The sequence below is a fragment of the Haematobia irritans genome, chromosome 4 (genome assembly GCF_050003625.1).
Source record: "Haematobia irritans isolate KBUSLIRL chromosome 4, ASM5000362v1, whole genome shotgun sequence".
Lineage (NCBI taxonomy): Eukaryota > Metazoa > Arthropoda > Insecta > Diptera > Muscidae > Haematobia > Haematobia irritans.
Window position 1 is genome coordinate 197467845 of NC_134400.1, and position 18219 is coordinate 197486063.

At 30.0% G+C, this 18219-nt stretch overlaps 1 protein-coding gene across 5 annotated transcripts in view; it reads left to right on the forward strand.

Moving 5' to 3' along the window:
- The window catches only part of Srrm234 (Serine-arginine repetitive matrix 2/3/4), a 57642-nt gene that overhangs the window by 27736 nt on the left and 11687 nt on the right, over window positions 1–18219 (forward strand). For 4 of the 5 annotated variants that reach the window (XM_075307998.1, XM_075307999.1, XM_075308000.1 and 1 more), the window contains exons 5-6: window positions 1384–1446; window positions 10164–10314. In XM_075307998.1, coding sequence (XP_075164113.1) covers window positions 1384–1446; window positions 10164–10314 — 214 coding nt within the window. Of the gene's footprint in view, window positions 1–1383; window positions 1447–1924; window positions 2439–3078; window positions 3109–10163; window positions 10315–18219 lie in introns of those variants that run through there. The other variant, XR_012722173.1, reaches the window with a different exon arrangement.

Below are 18219 nucleotides of genomic sequence, written 5' to 3' on the forward strand. Positions count from 1 at the left end.
ATTTTCTATAGAAATAAAATTTTGACAAAATTTTCTATAGAAATAAAATTTTGACAAAATTTTCTCTAGAAAAAAAAGTTTTTTTGACCAAATTTTCTATAGAAATAAAATTTTTTTGACAAAATTTTCTTAGAAATAAAATTTTGAGAAAATTTTCAATAGAAATAAAATTTTGAGAAAATTTGCTATAGAAATAAAATTGCGACAAAATTTTAACAAAATTTTCTATAGAAATAAAATTTTGACAAAATTTTCTATAGAAATAAAATTTTGACAAAATTTTCTATAGAAATAAAATGTTGAGAAAATTCTCTAGAGAAATAAAATTTTAAGAAAATTTTCTATAGAAATAAAATTTTTTGAGAAAATTTGCTATAGAAATAAAATTTTGACATAATTTTCTGTAGAAACAAAATTTTCTATAGAAATAAAATTTTGACAAAATTTTCTATAGAAATAAAATTTTGAGAAAATTTGGTAAGAAATAAAATTTTGACAACATTTTCTATAGAAATAAAATTTTGACAAAATTTTCAATAGAAATAAAATTTTGAGAAAATTTGCTATAGAAATAAAATTGTGACAAAATTTTAACAAAATTTTCTATAGAAATAAAATTGTTACAAAATTTTCTATAGAAATAAAATTTTGACAAAATTTTCTACAGAAATAAAATTTTGATAAAATTTTCTATAGAAATAAAATTTTGAGAAAATTTTCTATAGAAATAAAATTTTAAGAAAATTTTCTATAGAAATAAAATTTTGAGAAAATTTGCTATAGAAATAAAATTTTGAGAAAATTTGCTATAGAAATAAAAATTTTTGAAAAAATTTTCTATAGAAATAAAATTTTGACAAAATTTTCTATAGAAATAAAATTTTGAAAAAATTTTCTATAGAAAAAACATTTTGACAAAATTTTCGATAGAAATAAAATTTTGTGAAAATTTGCTATAGAAATAAAATTTTGAGAAAATTTGCTATAGAAACAAAATTAAAAAAAAAAAAATTCTATAGAAATAAAATTTTGAGAAAATTTTCTGTAGAAATAAAATTTTGAGAAAATTTTCTGTAGAAATAAAATTTTGACAAAATCTTTGATAGAAATAAAATTTTGACAAAATTTTCTATAGAAATAAAATTTTGACAAAATTTTCTATAAAAATAAAAATTTTTAACAAAATTTTCTATAGAAATAAAATTTTTGTGACAATTTTGACAAACTGGCATTGAATTTATAGTCCTTTGTATGCATGGCGGGCATTGCATCATGATGACTTTGGTAGCTTGGAAGCTAATATAAAAACCAATAGTTTTCGTTTTTAAGATTTTTATCAATTACTGAATTTGTTTAATATTTTATTCTTATTTTTTCTTACAGCTCCGCCAGTCCTGAACGTAAAAAAGATAAAAAGAAAAAATCTAAAAAACATAAGAAAGAAAGGTAAATCTATTAATTCATATAAAGAACATACATTTTCTGTTATTGTATATTGTATTAGAGTTTCTAGGTCATGTTTCAAAAAGTAAAGCAATCCTTTTGTGTTCCTAATTTTTTTGTGTTGTAGAAAAGCAATCATTTCATTTATGGTTTTTTCTTTAGTTTTAATTATCCATTTATTTTGTTGGTTTTTCAGTAGTGTTGTTTTTTTTTAGTTGTTTGAAAAGTCATGGTGTTTTTAGTTGAATACAAATCTTTTTACTATTTACCTAAAACAAAAAAACATCAAAAAGAATCCAAAAACAAATTTAAATGAATTCTTTCTTCTTTATCAATTGCTTCATATATTTTTTATTCTCTACTTTCTCTGCATTTTTATTATACCCAAACAAAACTTCACGAAAAAAATTAATAATGATAATAAACAAAACAAAACAAACAAATTCCTACATATACCTACGCGCAAAAATACGAAATACAGGAATTCTTATGAAAAAGAAAGAAAAAAGAAGCGAAAAGATTAAATCTTTTTTGTTTATATAAATAATGATAATTATTAATTGATTTACACACAAAACTAACCACATGAATTTTCGATGATGAAAAATGAACAAAACAAAAATTTATGTACAAAATAAAAACTTTTTTAAATGAAACTTTTTTCTATATCTATATATACATATATGTAAAAAAAGTAAATATTACCCAAGGGAAATCAAAATTCAACCAAGTTGTGATTATAAGTCGATACAACAACAACGTCATTAATACTTTTCTATCTCTCCCTCAAAAAAAAAAAAAACGAATTATATAAACAAATATTAATCCATCTTATCTTTATTATCTTATATACATTGTATTTTATTTTGAAATATTTGTTTTTTTAATATTTATAAATTTAAAAAAAAAAACTACCAAAAAAATTACTCGGCTTTAACCATTTTACCAAAAACCAAAAAATAAAACCAAAACAAAAAACCATATAACGACGACTGGTAAGTAATCAACTATTTGCAATTCATCTCATTTTCCAAATCATAATTTTTTAGTTATCTTTCACATAAGACCCCCGTACAAAAAATACATGTGTGTAATATGCATAAACAAAACATATTTCCTTGGTTCAAAAACAAATTACATTTATTGTATACAAAAAGAGATATATAAGGAAAATGAAATATTAATAATTGGAATAAAATTTTCTAGTAAAAAAAAAATCAAGATCACTTCAAATTCCCTATCTAGCTCTTCATGTGTACCACCTCAGTATTTTTTATGGTCTCCCACCATTTGCATTTCTATTCAGTTTCTTATACACTTTCGTCTTTTCACTTTAATATCACTTACTATTTTGATTAGTTAGATCATTTGTAACAGCCTCCTGCCACCACTTCCTACTTCAACCAAATGTTTACTTTTTTATCCTTTAAAAAATCAATAGTTTTCAAAGTCTGTTTGTTTCCTTGATTCATTGGTTTTTTTTTTTTTGTATCAAAACAAAATGCAAGAATATTAGAAACAAACACTGATTGTTTTTAGTTTCAAATTTTAATTAACTCAACAACAACGTTGGTTGGACATTTTAAAACAATACAATTATTTTCTCATCTTTCTTTTTTAATTATTTTCGTAAAGACTAACCAGTAAAGAAGTGTTTTTATTAAGGTAAACAATCAACAACAACAACAAAATCGTGTGTATCAAAAATTAAAAGTTTTTATAAAGATAATATCGTCGTACTCGACTACTTTTAGCATAGAAACAAATGTTAACTATTCTCTGAGGAATATAAAAATATTTCATGGAATTTTTAAAACTACCATATATTCTGATTTTTTTTTTGCAAAAGAAAAATCTTAAATTCCACTTATTTACAAGCAATACTAAATCCTTGAGAGTTTCTTTTATATGTTACTTATTTTCATATCATAACTTACTTTCATATCATGAATATTTCTGTTATGCTCTATAGACGTTTTTTGTTATGAATATGTAATATTTGGATGAAATTAACTTATAGACGATATATTTTTATGGAGTTATATGGACCACGGTTGCCACTCGAGCCATAAATAATCTACCAACATTTGGAGAAAATTTTATCAAAAAACTACAAACCACAACATCTTATTTTGCAAAATTTTATTTCTATAGAAAATTTTGTCAAAATTTTATTTCTAAAGAAAATTTTGTCAAAAGTTTATTTCTATAGAAAATTTTGTCAAAATTTTATTTCTATAGAAAATTTTGTCAAAATTTTATTTCTATAGAAAATTTTATCAAAATTTTATTTCTATAGAAAATTTTGTCAAAATTTTATTTCTATAGAAAAATTTGTCAAAATTTTATTTCTATAGAAAATTTTGTCAAAATTTTATTTCTATAGAAAATTTAGACAAAATTTTATTTCTATAAAAATGTTGGCTAAATTTTATTTCTATAGAAAATTTAGACAAAATGTTATTACTATAGAAAATTTTGTCAAAATTTTATATCTATAGAAAATTTTGTCAAAAATTTATTTCTATAGAAAATTTAGACAAAATTTTATTTCTATAGAAAATTTAGACAAAATTTTATTTCTATAGAAAATTTAGACAAAATTTTATTTCTATAGAAAATTTTGTCAAAATTTTATTTCTATGGAAAATTTTGTCAAAATTTTATTTCTATAGAAAATTTTGTCAAAATTTTATTTCTATTGAAAATTTAGACAAAATTTTATTTCTATAGAAAATTTAGACAAAATTTTATTTCTATAGAAAATTTAGACACAATTTTATTTCCATAGAAAATTTTGTCAAAATTTTATTTCTATAGAAAATTTTGTCAAAATTTTATTTCTATAGAAAATTTTGTCAAAATTTTATTTCTATTGAAAATTTAGACAAAATTTTATTTCTATAGAAAATATAGACAAAATTTTATTTCTATAGAAAAATTTGTCAACATTTGATTTCTATAGAAAAAATTGTCAAAATTTTATTTCTATAGAAAAATTTGTCAACATTTTATTTCTATAGAAAAAATTGTCAAAATTTTATTTCCATCAAAGATTTTGTCAAAATTTTATTTCTATAGAAAATTTTGTCAAAATTTTATTTCTATAGAAAATTTAGACAAAATTTTATTTCTATAGAAAATTTAGACAAAATTGTATTTCTATAGAAAAATTTGTCAAAATTTTATTTCTATAGAAAATTTTGTCAAAATTTTATTTCTATAGAAAATTTTGTCAAAATTTTATTTCTATAGAAAATTTTGTCAAAATTTTATTTCTATAGAAAAATTTGTCAAAATTTTATTTCTATAGAAAATTTTGTCAAAATTTTATTTCTATAGAAAAATTTGTCAAAATTTTATTTCTATAGAAAATTTTGTCAAAATTTTATTTCTATAGAAAATTTTGTCAAAATTTTATTTCTATAGAAAATGCTGTCAAAATTTTATTTCTATCAAAGATTTTGTCAAAATTTTATTTCTATAGAAAATTTTGTCAAAATTTTATTTCCATCGAAGATTTTGTCAAAATTTTATTTCTATAGAAAATTTTGTCAAAATTTTATTTCTATAGAAAATTTAGACAAAATTTTATTTCTATAGAAAATTTAGACAAAATTTTATTTCTATAGAAAATTTAGACAAAATTTTATTTCTATAGAAAAATTTGTCAAAATTTTATTTCTATAGAAAATTTTGTCAAAATTTTATTTCTATAGAAAATTTTGTCAAAATTTTATTTCTATCGAAAATTTTGTCAAAATTTTATTTCTATAGAAAAATTTGTCAAAATTTTATTTCTATAGAAAATTTTGTCAAAATTTTATTTCTATAGAAAATTTTTTCAAAATTTTATTTTTATAGAAAAATTTTTCAAAATTTTATTTCTATAGAAAATTTTGTAAAAATTTTATTTCTATAGAAATTTTTGTCAAAATTTTATTTCTATAGAAAATGCTGTCAAAATTTTATTTCTATAGAAAATTTTGTCAAAATTTTATTTCTATAGAAAATTTTGTCAAAATTTTATTTCCATCAAAGATTTTGTCAAAATTTTATTTCTATAGAAAATTTTGTCAAAATTTTATTTCTATAGAAAATTTAGACAAAATTTTATTTCTATAGAAAATTTAGACAAAATTGTATTTCTATAGAAAAATTTGTCAAAATTTTATTTCTATAGAAAATTTTGTCAAAATTTTATTTCTATAGAAAATTTTGTCAAAATTTTATTTCTATAGAAAATTTTGTCAAAATTTTATTTCTATAGAAAAATTTGTCAAAATTTTATTTCTATAGAAAATTTTGTCAAAATTTTATTTCTATAGAAAATTTTTTCAAAATTTTATTTTTATAGAAAATTTTTTCAAAATTTTATTTCTATAGAAAATTTTGTAAAAATTTTATTTCTATAGAAAATTTTGTCAAAATTTTATTTCTATAGAAAATTTTGGTAGAATTCTACCAACTGTGGCAACCGTGTTTAGGAAGTAGAAATTGTGTTATCTCTTTTATTGGGGCTATATTTAATTAGGAACCGATGTGAACCCATTATTGTGTTATGTGGATAAAAAGACCAGCCTGTAGCGGCGTTACAGTTGAGAATTTCTAAAAAGTGTCATAAAATCTATGACTTGCAATAAAAAGTGATGCAATAATTTTAAAAAACGTGTCGCTAAAGGGCCCTTGGGACGTTTTCGTCTCCAAAATTCCCCGTCTCGATATTTCGATGTGTTACAAACGGAATGACAATTATTATACCCCCGTCACCATTCTATGGTGGCGCGTAAAAACCTTAAAACATGTTTTAAACTACTTTTGCAGAACTTTAGGAGCTTCAACTTTCCAAAAAATCCAATATTTCACATCAATATACCCTGCGCCACACTGTGGAACAGGGTATTATAAGTTAGTGCATATGTTTGCAACACCCAGAAGGAGACGAGATAGACACATGGTGTCTTAGGCAAAAATGCTCAGGGTGGGCTCCTGAGTCGATATAGCCATGTCCGTCTATCCGTGAACACATTTTTGTAATCAAAGTCTAGGTCGCAGTTTTAGTCCAATCGACTTCAAATTTGGCACAAGTATGTGTTTTGGCTCACAATAGATCCCTATTGATTTTGGAAGAAATCGGTTCAGATTTAGATATAGCTCCCATATATATATTTCACCCGATATGGACTTATATGGCCCCAGAAGCCAGAGTTTTACCCTAATTTGCTTAAAATTTTGCACAAGAAGAACAATTAGTACTATAGTCAAGTGTGCCAAATTTCATTGAAATCGGTTCAGATTTAGATATAGCTCCCATATATATCTTTCGCCCGATATGGACTAATACGGTCCCAGAAGCCAGAGTTTTACCCCAATTTGGTTGAAATTTTGCACTAGGAGTACAATTAGTAGTGTAGTCAAGTGTGCCAAATTTTATTGAAATCGGTTCAGATTTAGATATAGCTCCCATATATAGCTTTCGCCCGATTTACACTCATATGACCACAGAGGCCAATTTTTTAACTCCGATTTAGTTGAAATTTTACACAGGGAGTAGAATTAGCATTGTAGCTATGCGTGCCAAATTTGGTTGAAATCGGTTCAGATTTAGATATATCTCCCATATATAGCTTTCGCCCGATTTACACTCATATGACCACAGAGGCCAATTTTTTAACTCCGATTTAGTTGAAATTTTGCACAGGGAGTAGAATTAGCATAGTAGCTATGCGTGCCAAATTTGGTTGAAATCGGTCCAGATTTAGATATAGCTCCCATATATATGTTTTTCTGATTTCGACAAAAATGATCAAAATACCAACATTTTCCTTGTAAAATCGCCACTGCTTAGTCGAAAAGTTGTAAAAATGACTCCAATTTTCCTAAACTTCTAATACATATATCTCGAGCGATAAATCATAAATAAACTTTTGCGAAGTTTCCTTAAAATTGCTTCAGATTTAAATGTTTCCCATATTTTTTTTTACTAACATTGTGTTCCACCCTAGTGCATTAGCCGACTTAAATTTTGAGTCTATAGATTTTGTAGAAGTCTATCCAAATTCTGTCCAGATCGATTGATATTTAAATGTATGTATTTGGGACAAACCTTTATATATAGCACCCAACACATTTGACGGATGTGATATGGTATCGAAAATTTAGATCTACAAAGTGGTGCAGGGTATAATATAATCGGCCCCGCCCGACTTTTGACTTTCCTTACTAGTTTTTCTTTATATGTTATATTTGTTTCTTCTTGGGGGGCAACAATTACTATTCCATGTACGTAAAGAGGAATACTATTATCCCAAACATGATTCAGGAGTATAATGCTAATTTTGTACGGTGAACGTTCTTTGCGAAAATAACCTTAGATCTGATAGCTGAAACTTATGGGGAAAAGTTTAGGGGGAACAAATTTGTCGAAAAAACAAATATAGTTTTCTTGATTACCGACATCAGATAAAGGGTGATACGGTCAAAATTTGGTCAAGGGAAAACGCGTGTAAATCGGTGAAATCGTTTATTTAAAAAATCAAATTAAATTTCTTTTTCAAGTTCAATTAGTATAAAATTCAGGAAAAATATTCAGTTAGGCTTTCACTTTTCCAAATCCGAATTGCCGGGCCTCACGCTTGACACCTGCCATCAGATTTTGTACAGCCACCTTGTCCACCTTCTTCGCCGCAGAAAGCCAGTTTGCCTTGAACTGCTGCTCGTCCTTAGCAGTTTTTTGGTCTTCTTTAGGTTCCGCTTGACAATAGCCCAGTATTTCTCAATTGGGCGGAGCTCTGGCGTGTTGGGAGGGTTCTTGTCCTTGGGAACCACCTGCACGTTGTTGGCGGCGTACCACTCCGTGGCCTTTTGACAGTAATGGCAAGATGCCAAATCCGGCCAAAACAGTACGGAACAACCGTGTTTCTTCAGGAAAGGCAGCATACGTTTATTCAAACACTCTTTCACGTAAATTTCTTGGTTGACAGTCCCGGAAGCTATGAAAATGCTGCTTTTCAAGCCACATGTACAGATGGCTTGCCAAACCAGATATTTCTTTGCGAACTTTGACAGTTTTATGTGCTTGAAAATATCTGCTACCTTTACCCTTCCTTTTGCCGTATAAAACTCCTGTCCCGGAAGCTGCTTGTAGTCGGCTTTGACGTAGGTTTCGTCGTCCATTACCACGCAGTCAAACTTCGTCAGCATCGTCGTGTACAGCCTCCGGGATCGCGCTTTGGCCGTCGTATTTTGTTTATCATCGCGATTTGGAGTCACTACCTTCTTGTAAGTCGATAGTCCGGCTCGTTTTTTGGCTCGATGCACGGTTGTAGACGATACACCCAGCTTATTTGCGTCATCTCGGAGAGAGAGGTTAGGGTTTCGCTTGAAACTACCAGCAACTCTCTTTGTCGTGTCAGCGGCTTCCGGTTTTCGATTTCCCCCCGATCCAGACTTCCTGGCTGTCGACAAACGTTCCCCAAACACTTTAATTACATTTGTAACGGTTGATTTTGCAACTTTTAGCGATTTTGCCAGCTTTGCGTGCGAGTAGCTCGGATTTTCGCGATGCGTGAGCAAAATTTTGATACGCTGCTCTTCTTGCTTGGACGGCATTTTGACAACTGAAGAGTGAATTCCAAAATCAAAATAGGAGCAACATTCTACACACACACACACCTTCAAAATGAGGGGTGTTCAGGGGTGTTTTTTAAATGCAAAATTGAAAGAAATACGTCAAGTTTATATTGACCAAATTTTGACCGTATCACTCTTTACTTAACCAGTTTATATATTTTGGGGTGAATATTTTTTTTTTTCACGGCGATAACGACGGTTTTTTTGCAGATTGTGAGATTTCAACAGGCGTACGGTCATGGTTAGATCGACTCATAATTTCACCACTAGCAAGAATACTTAATGGTGTGGGGTTTCAGATCTATATTTATATGAATTACAAATAGAATGCCAAAATAAGTATACCTATGAAAATTAATGCCTACACAGAAAAAAAAATTCACGAAATATTTTCCAATTAAAATTTTAATTGAGTTTTAAAAAATATTCAATTAAAAATTTAATTGAATCAACAAATTTTTTAATTGAAATAAAAATCAATCACGAAAGTTAATAGTATCAATTAATTTTTTAATTGAATGAATCAATTATTTTTTTAATTGAATCAATTAATTTTTTAATTGAATCAATTAATTTTTTAATTTATACTATCATTTCTGTGATTGAAGACATTTCAATTAAAAATTATTTGGATCAATTAATTTCGTGATTGAATTAGAAAAAATTTTTCTTTGTGTGTATGAAAATTAATGTCATTAGTAGGACGGTAACGATCTCTACTTTCAATCAATTAGGATGGTATACTTGGTAAATAAAACTGTTTCCGAGTTTTGCCTTCGGTTTTAGCCGAAGTCAATATATAGTCATTTGATTGTTAGTAATACTAACAAAATTCGTAATATGTATGCAGTAATAATTTCATCTCATGTAAATTGTACTTGTGGTATTTATGAAAGAAACAACAAGAGAAATATGTATTATATATATTTTATTGTGATGAAAAACATAAATCGTATTTTTTTTTTTGCGTATAGAATTGTAAAGTTTGACTCTTTTCGGCTTTCTGTTTCTAAGAGAAGAACTAATTTAACTTTTCAAAAATATACCATTTGATTAACTTGGAGTTTTGTAAACCCGTCTATTTGCAGTAAGTCCAAGAAAAAGAAGTCGCGCAAACGTAAATCAAGTGAATCTGATAGCGTTGATGCCGATAATGCCAAAGATTCGGCCGATGGTAATGATTCCTCTGATTCCGAAGGTGAAGTGAAGAAGAACCGCAAGAAGTCCAAAAAAGATAAGGTGAGTCCTATATTAAATATGCCAAAGTGATTCTGAAACCATCAACATGCCGCCGTTTAGTACTTCTCATATAGTGTCAATAAAATTAATAAAAATCATGCACTGTTTTTATTTATTCCATTTATTTATAGTCTATAAGCATTTCTAAAACCTATTACAAATAATGCGTAAAAATGATTTACAATATCACTTATCTATTTCCGAAAACCAGTTTTACAATAATGGGATGTATATCATATTTGTGTCATTATTTTCTCTATTGCTTGATTTATTTGTTTGATCTTATTTTTCAATTCCTAATGATAATTTTATTTGAATTTCTTTCTTGAAATTGTTTCAAACGAAAAAAAAAACGAAAACAAAAACAAAATCTGTATATCTAATATCAATTCGCAATGTATTTCTATCCTCCAAAATCAAACATCAAAAATATTTGTAAGGTAATATATTTATGTTATTTGTTTAGTATATAAAATTATTATGTGATAAATTCTTTAGTCATTTAATTTATTTAGTTATTTTTCTGAGAAAATATTAATTCAAAAACCTCAAACAAAAACAAGGAAATTGCAAGAACAAAAGATAATTAATCTAATAAAAAAAAAATTAATTGAACCAACTAATTTTTGTGATTGATATTTGGTTTAATTAAAAAACAAGTATATACGGCCGTAAGTTCGGCCAGGCCGAATCTTATGTACCCTCCACCATGGATTGCGTAGAAACTTCTACGAAAGACTGTCATCCACAATCGAATTACTTGGGTTGTGGTATCTTAAAACTTCTTAACATCGTTTTCTAAATCGTGACTTAGTCCATACGTGGTAGAGAGCCAGAATTGAAATATGGGGGTCGCTTATATGGGGGCTATATAACAGGTTGGCTGTTAAGTCCCCGGTCTAACAAAGAAAACAAGTAAGGAAAGTCAAACCCCCCCCCCCCACGAAATGAATGAATGTTTTTATATAAATAAATATATATTTTTAGCTGCATAGAAAAATCTTATCGAAGATGTTGAAGAAAAGCTGAAGGTTTTATTTTGAAAAACGCTTACCTATAAAACTTGCACAAATCATAGAATACTAGTTGAAAAGCCCGCCAAACGACGGTCGAAAAAACCGATTGTTTTTGTTCTCGCACCACAAATCTCATTTTTGGAAAATGTCTTTCTGCTTTTTATGTGTGTTTGTTGTTCTTTTTGTGAACATGACACGCTTTGTTTGGCCATAGCAACAACAACGAAACAGTCAAACGCACATGTGTAAATGAAATGGCGCAAAACTGCGAAAAGAACCTGCCTAATTCAGCGATGGAAGCACTTGGAGAGTGCAATAAAGAGATATTTCCACGTGCATATTCTTTTAAAAATTTTGGTCACTACTCAGGGATGGAAAATACAATTTTTAAGAAAGTACAAAAAAGTTTTTTTTTTTTGAGCGGAAAGGTACTTTTTACTAAATATCAACAAAAATTTCACTGGAAGATTATTGTCAAGAGACTGAATTTTAAAGAAAATAAGACAAAATTTTCTATACAAATAAAATTTTGCAAAAATTTTCTATAGAAATAAAATTTTGCAAAAAAATTCTACAGAAAAAAATTTTGCAAAATTTTTTCTATAGAAATAAAATTTTGCAAAAATTTCCTATAGAAATTACAATTTTACAAAATTTTCAATTGAAATAAAATTTTGGCAAAATTTTCTATAAAAATAAAATTTTGCACAAATTTTGACAACATTTTCTACCGAAATAAAAAATCGATAATATAGAATCGCATTCTTTTTTCGACTAAAACATTCTTGAAGTTCAATAAAATCCTGTTTTTGACTATATCTTTTACAAAATCGAGATTTTCTTCCCACATGAACATGTCTGTTTTGCCATATTTGTAAAAGACTATTAGCAAATAAGGTTTATAAAGACTTTCTCAAAATATTAAAATATTTTGTCAAAGCTATTGTACCATAAATCTGATATCGACTCAAAAATGTCTACACAAAAGGTACTAAATTCTTCGCGGGGGTATTACGGTACTGACCGGGGTGAAAAAGTATTGAAAAAAGTACTATAGTACTGCATTTTCCATCCCTGCAGTTACTACGTGCTCATCCGAACGTTCATTTTCAACAATGAAAAGATTAAAGACGTATCTTAGAAATTCGACTAGCGAGAGTAGACTCAATGGATTGGCATTAATGTCGGTTCATCGCCGAATAAATGTGCCGACTGAAGAAGTCATTGATTTATTTGCTGCCCGAAAAGCCCATCGGCTCAATTTAATATTATAAAAATATTGTATACATACCTATGCATAAATAAAATTTTCTACACATGAGATTATATGAATATTTTTTTTTTTTAAGTTGATCCCCCACCGAACTAATATCCTGGCTACGGCCTTGAATATTAGTATAAATCGGGTGAAATCTATATATGGGAGATATATCTAAATCTGAACCGATTTCAACATATTTGGCACGCATAGCTACAATGCTAATTCTACTCCCTGTGCAAAATTTCAACTAAATCGGAGCAAAAAATTGGCCTCTGTGGTCATATGAGTGTAAATCGGGCGAACGATATATATGGGAGCTATATCTAAATCTGAACCGATTTCAACCAAATTTGGCACGCATAGCTTCAATGCTAATTCTACTCCCTGTGCAAAATTTCAACTAAATCGGAGCAAAAAATTGCCTCTGTGGTCATATGAGTGTAAATCGGGCGAACGATATATATGGGAGCTATATCTAAATCTGAACCGATTTCAATAAAATGTGGCACACTTGACTACACTACTAATTGTACTCCTAGTGCAAAATTTCAACCAATTGGGGTAAAACTCTGGCTTCTGGGACCGTATTAGTCCATATCGGGCGAAAGATATATATGGGAGCTATATCTAAATCTCAACCGATATCAATAAAATTTGGCACACTTGACTATAGTACTAATTGTTCTTCTTGTGCAAAATTGTAAGTAAATTAGGGTAAAACTCTGGCTTCTTGACTTGTGCCAAATTTGAAGTCGATTGGACTAAAACTGCGACCTAGACTTTGATTACAAAAATGTGTTCACGGACAGACGGACATCGCTATATCGACTCAGGAGCCCACCCTTAGCATTTTTGCCAAAGACACCATGTTTCTATCTCGTCTCCTTCTGGGTGTTGCAAACATACGCACTAACTTATAATACCCTGTTCCACAGGGTATTATAAGTTATACATTTTTTTTTGTCAAAATTCGTTTTTATTATTGAACATAGTTCCCTTCAAGAGCGATACAACGATTATAACGACCTTCCAATTTTTTGATACCCTTTTGGTAGTACTCCTTCGGTTTTGCCTCAAAATAGGCCTCAGTTTCGGTGATCACCCACCTCTTCATTGCAGCCAAATTTTTTCCCTGCGAGCATCTTTTTGAGGTCTGAGAACATGAAAAAGTCGCTGGGGGACAGATCTGGAGAATACGGTGGGTGGGGAAGCAATTCGAAGCCCAATTCATGAATTTTTGCCATCGTTCTCAATGACTTGTGGTACGGTGCGTTGTCTTAGTGGAACAACACTTTTTTCTTCTTCATATGGGGGAGTTTTGCCGCGATTTCGACCTTCAAACGCTCCAATAACGCCATATAATAGTCACTGTTGATGCTTTTTCCCTTTTCAAGATAATCGATAAAAATTATTCCATACGCATCCCAATAAACAGAGACCATTACTTTGCCAGCGAACTTTTGAGTCATTCCACGCTTCGGAGATGGTTCACCGGTCGCTGTCCACTCAGCCGACTGTCGATTGTCCTCAGGAGTGTAGTGATGGAGCCATGTTTCATCCATTGTCACATATCGACGGAAAAACTCGGGTGTATTACGAGTTAGCAGCTGCAAACACCGCTCAGAATCATCAACATGTTGTTGTTTTTGGTCAAATGTGAGCTCGCGCGGCACTCATTTTGCACAGAGCTTCCGCATATCCAAATATTGATGAATGACATGACCAACACGTTCCTTTAATATCTTTCATTTTACGGTCATTCAAAATCATTTTGTGGATTTTTTTGATGTTTTCGTCGGTAACCACCTCTTTCGGGCGTCCACTGCGTTCACCGTCCTCCGCGCTCATTTTACCACGCTTGAATTTTGCATACCAATCAATTATTGTTGATTTCCCTGGGACAGAGTCCGGAAACTCATTATCAAGCCAAGTTTATGCTTCCACCGTAATTTTTCCCTTCAGAAAACAGTATTTTATCAAAACACGAAATTCCTTTTTTTCCATTTTTTTTCACAATAACAAAAGTTGCTTCACAAAAGACGCTCTATCTCATAAACTAATTGACTTACAGACGTCAAATTTTAACACGAATCATTAGAAGGTTGGTACTATATAAAAATAATATGCATTTAATACTAGCGACACCATCTATGTGTCAGACCGGGGACTTATCAGCCAACCTGTTACAATTATGAACTTATGAACCAAGTTGGGCATGGTTTTTAACGTCCATATAATAGCACAATGTACCAAATTTCAACCAGATCGGATGAAATTTGCTGCTCCAAGAGGCTCCAAAACCAAATCTCGGGATCGGTTTATATGGGGGCTATATATGATTATGGACTGATATGGACCAATTCCTGTATGGTTGTTGGATACCATATACTAACATCACGTACCAAATTTCAACCAATTCGGATGAATTTTGCTCTTCCAAGGGGCTCCGGAGGTCAAATCTGGGGATGGGTTTATATGGGGGCTAGATATAATTATGGACCGACTTCGACCAATTTTTGCATGGGTGCTTGAGACCATATATTAACACCACGTACCAAATTTCAACTGAATCAGATGAATGTTGATCTTCCAAGAGGCTCTGCAAGCCAAATCTGGGGATCGGTTTATATGGGGGCTATATATAATTATTGACCGATATAGACTAATTTTTGCATAGTTGTTAGAGACCATATACTTACACCATGTACCAAATTTCAGCCGGATCGGATGAAATTTGCTTCTTTTATAGGCTAGGCAAGCCAAATCGGGGGACCGGTTTATATGGGGGCTATATATAATTATGGACCGATGTGGACCAATTTTTGCATGGTTGTTAGAGATCACATACTGACACCATGTACCAAATTTCAGCCGGATCGGATGAAATTTGCTTCTCTTAGAGTCCCCGCAAACCAAATTTGGGGGTCCGTTTATATGGGGGCTATACGTAAAAGTGGACCGATATGGCCCATTTGCAATACCATCCGACCTACATCAATAACAACTACTTGTGCCAAGTTTCAAGTCGATAGCTTGTTTCGTTCGGAAAAAAGCGTGATTTCAACAGACGGACGGACGGACGGACATGCTCAGATCGACTCAGAATTTCACCACGACCCAGAATATATATACTTTATGGGGTCTTAGAGCAATATTTCGATGTGTTAAAAAAGGAATGACAAAGTTAATATACACTCAAAAAAAAGTGAACTCTCTATTTCACTAAAGCCATATTAACTTTATATTAGTTCATAGAATCATTATGTTTGGAAAAAGTTTATTTTAGTCAAATAATTTTTTGCGTATGTTAGTTAAATGAACTAAAAAACGGGAAAAAGTTATACACAAATAAAACATAAAGATTTCCTAATTTCGTATTTCTTACAAAATAGTTCATTATTTCTTTAAATTTGTAAATTTTACCAAAAATTTGTCCATCATGAACTTCGTATGTCACTAAAGACATTCTTGAAATTTTGAACTCCAAGATTTCTCTTAAAACTACAAAATTTTCTTTAACTACTGAAAAAATTTAGTTATGTCTAATAAATGTTCTTGAATTTGTCGAAAAATATTTACTTATTTTTGCCATATCGGAGTGATGCCAGCGCTTGTAATACCGTTTAGTTAAAATTTTCTAAAAAAGTTCCAAATTTTCTAAAATTAATCGAAAGTTATCTTTCCTGGTGGGTTCACTGTTTTTTCAGTGTACCCCCATCCTATGGTGGAGGGTATAAAAAAATGAATTAAATCAATTAACTTTTTAATTGAATATTTGTTTTGATGTTTTATATATAATAACAAAATTTATATGAACAAACTAAAACTAAATGTAAACTTAATATGACCGTTATGAATTTAACATTTTCTCAATTCACAAATTTAAAATAGGATTTTTTTATTTTGGTTTTGTTATGTATTTGCACACCCTTATTTCTACTTTCAAGGATGTAGTTTCTTGTTATTGCTATATAGCCCCCATATAAACCGATCCCTAGATTTGACCTCTGGAGCCTCTTGGAGGAGCAAAATTCTTCCGATCCAGTTGAAATTTGGTACGTGGTGCTAGTATATGATCTCTAACAACTACGCGAAAATTGGTCCACATCGGTCCATAATTATATATAGCCCCCATATAAATCGATCACCAGATTTGATCTCTGGAGCCTCTTGGAGGAGCAAAATTCATTCGATCCAGTTGAAATTTGGTACGTGGTGCTAGTATATAATCTCTAACAACTACGCGAAAATTGGTCCACATCGGTCCATAGTTATATATAGCCACATACAACCTGATCCCCCGATTTGGCTTGCAGAGCATCTAAGAGAAGCAAATTTCATCCGATCCTTTTGAAATTTGATACATGGTGTTAGTATATGGTCTCTAACAATCATGAAAAATTGGTCCACACAGGTCCATAATTATATATAGCCCCCATATAAACCGATCCCCAGATTTGACCTCCGTAGCCTCATGGATAAGCAAACTTCATCCGATTCGGTTGAAATTTGGTACGTGGTGTTAGTTTATGGTCTCTAACAACTATGCAGGAATTGGTTCATATCGGTCCATAATTATATGTATGGTGTAAGTATGTGGTCTTTAACAACTACGCAAAAATTGGTCCACAGCGGTCCATAATTATATATAGCCCCCATATAAACCGATCCCCCGATTTAGCTTGCGGAGCCTCTAAGAGAAGCAAATTTCATCCGATCCGGCTGAAATTTGGTACATGGTGTTAGTATATGGTCTCTAACAACCATGAAAAAATTGGTCCACATCCGTCCATAATTATATATAGCCCCCATACAGACCGATCCCCAGATTTGAACTCCGGAGCCTCTTGGAAGAGCAAATTTCATCCGATCCGGTTGAAATTTGGTACGTGGTGCTAGTGTATGGTCCATAATTATATATAGCCCCCATATAAACCGATCCCCAGATTTGACCTCCGGAACCTCTTGGAGGTTCATCCGATTCGGTTGAAATTTGGTACATTCCGCTAGTATATGGCCGATAACAGCCATGCAAATATTGGTCCATATCGGTCTATAGTTATATATAGCCGATGGCCAATCACACAAAAATTGGTCCATATCGCCAAAAATAATCCACCAAAATTTTATTTCTATAGAAAATTTTTTCAAAATTTTATTTCTATAGAAAATTTCGACAAAATGTTATTTCTATAGAAAATTTTGTCAAAATTTTATTTCTATAGAAAATTTTTTCAAAATTTTATTTCTATAGAAAATTTTGTCAAAATTTTATTTCTATAGAAAATTTTGTCAATATGAATTATAGACGTATTTAATCGGCTTTTTTTGTTTAATATATAATTATAGATCGATACGGACCAATTTTGGCATGGCTGTTGTCGGCCAGTGCAATGTACCAAATTTCAACGGATCGGATGAATTTTGCTCCTTCAAGAGGCTCCGGAGGTCAAATCTGGGGATCGGTTTATATGGGGGGCTATATATAATTATAGACCAATATGGACCAATTTTTGCATGGTTGTTACAGACCATATACTAGCACAATGTACCAAATTTCAGACAGATCGGATGAAATTTGCTTCTCTTTGAGGCTCCGCAAGCCAAATTTGAAGGACCTTTTATATG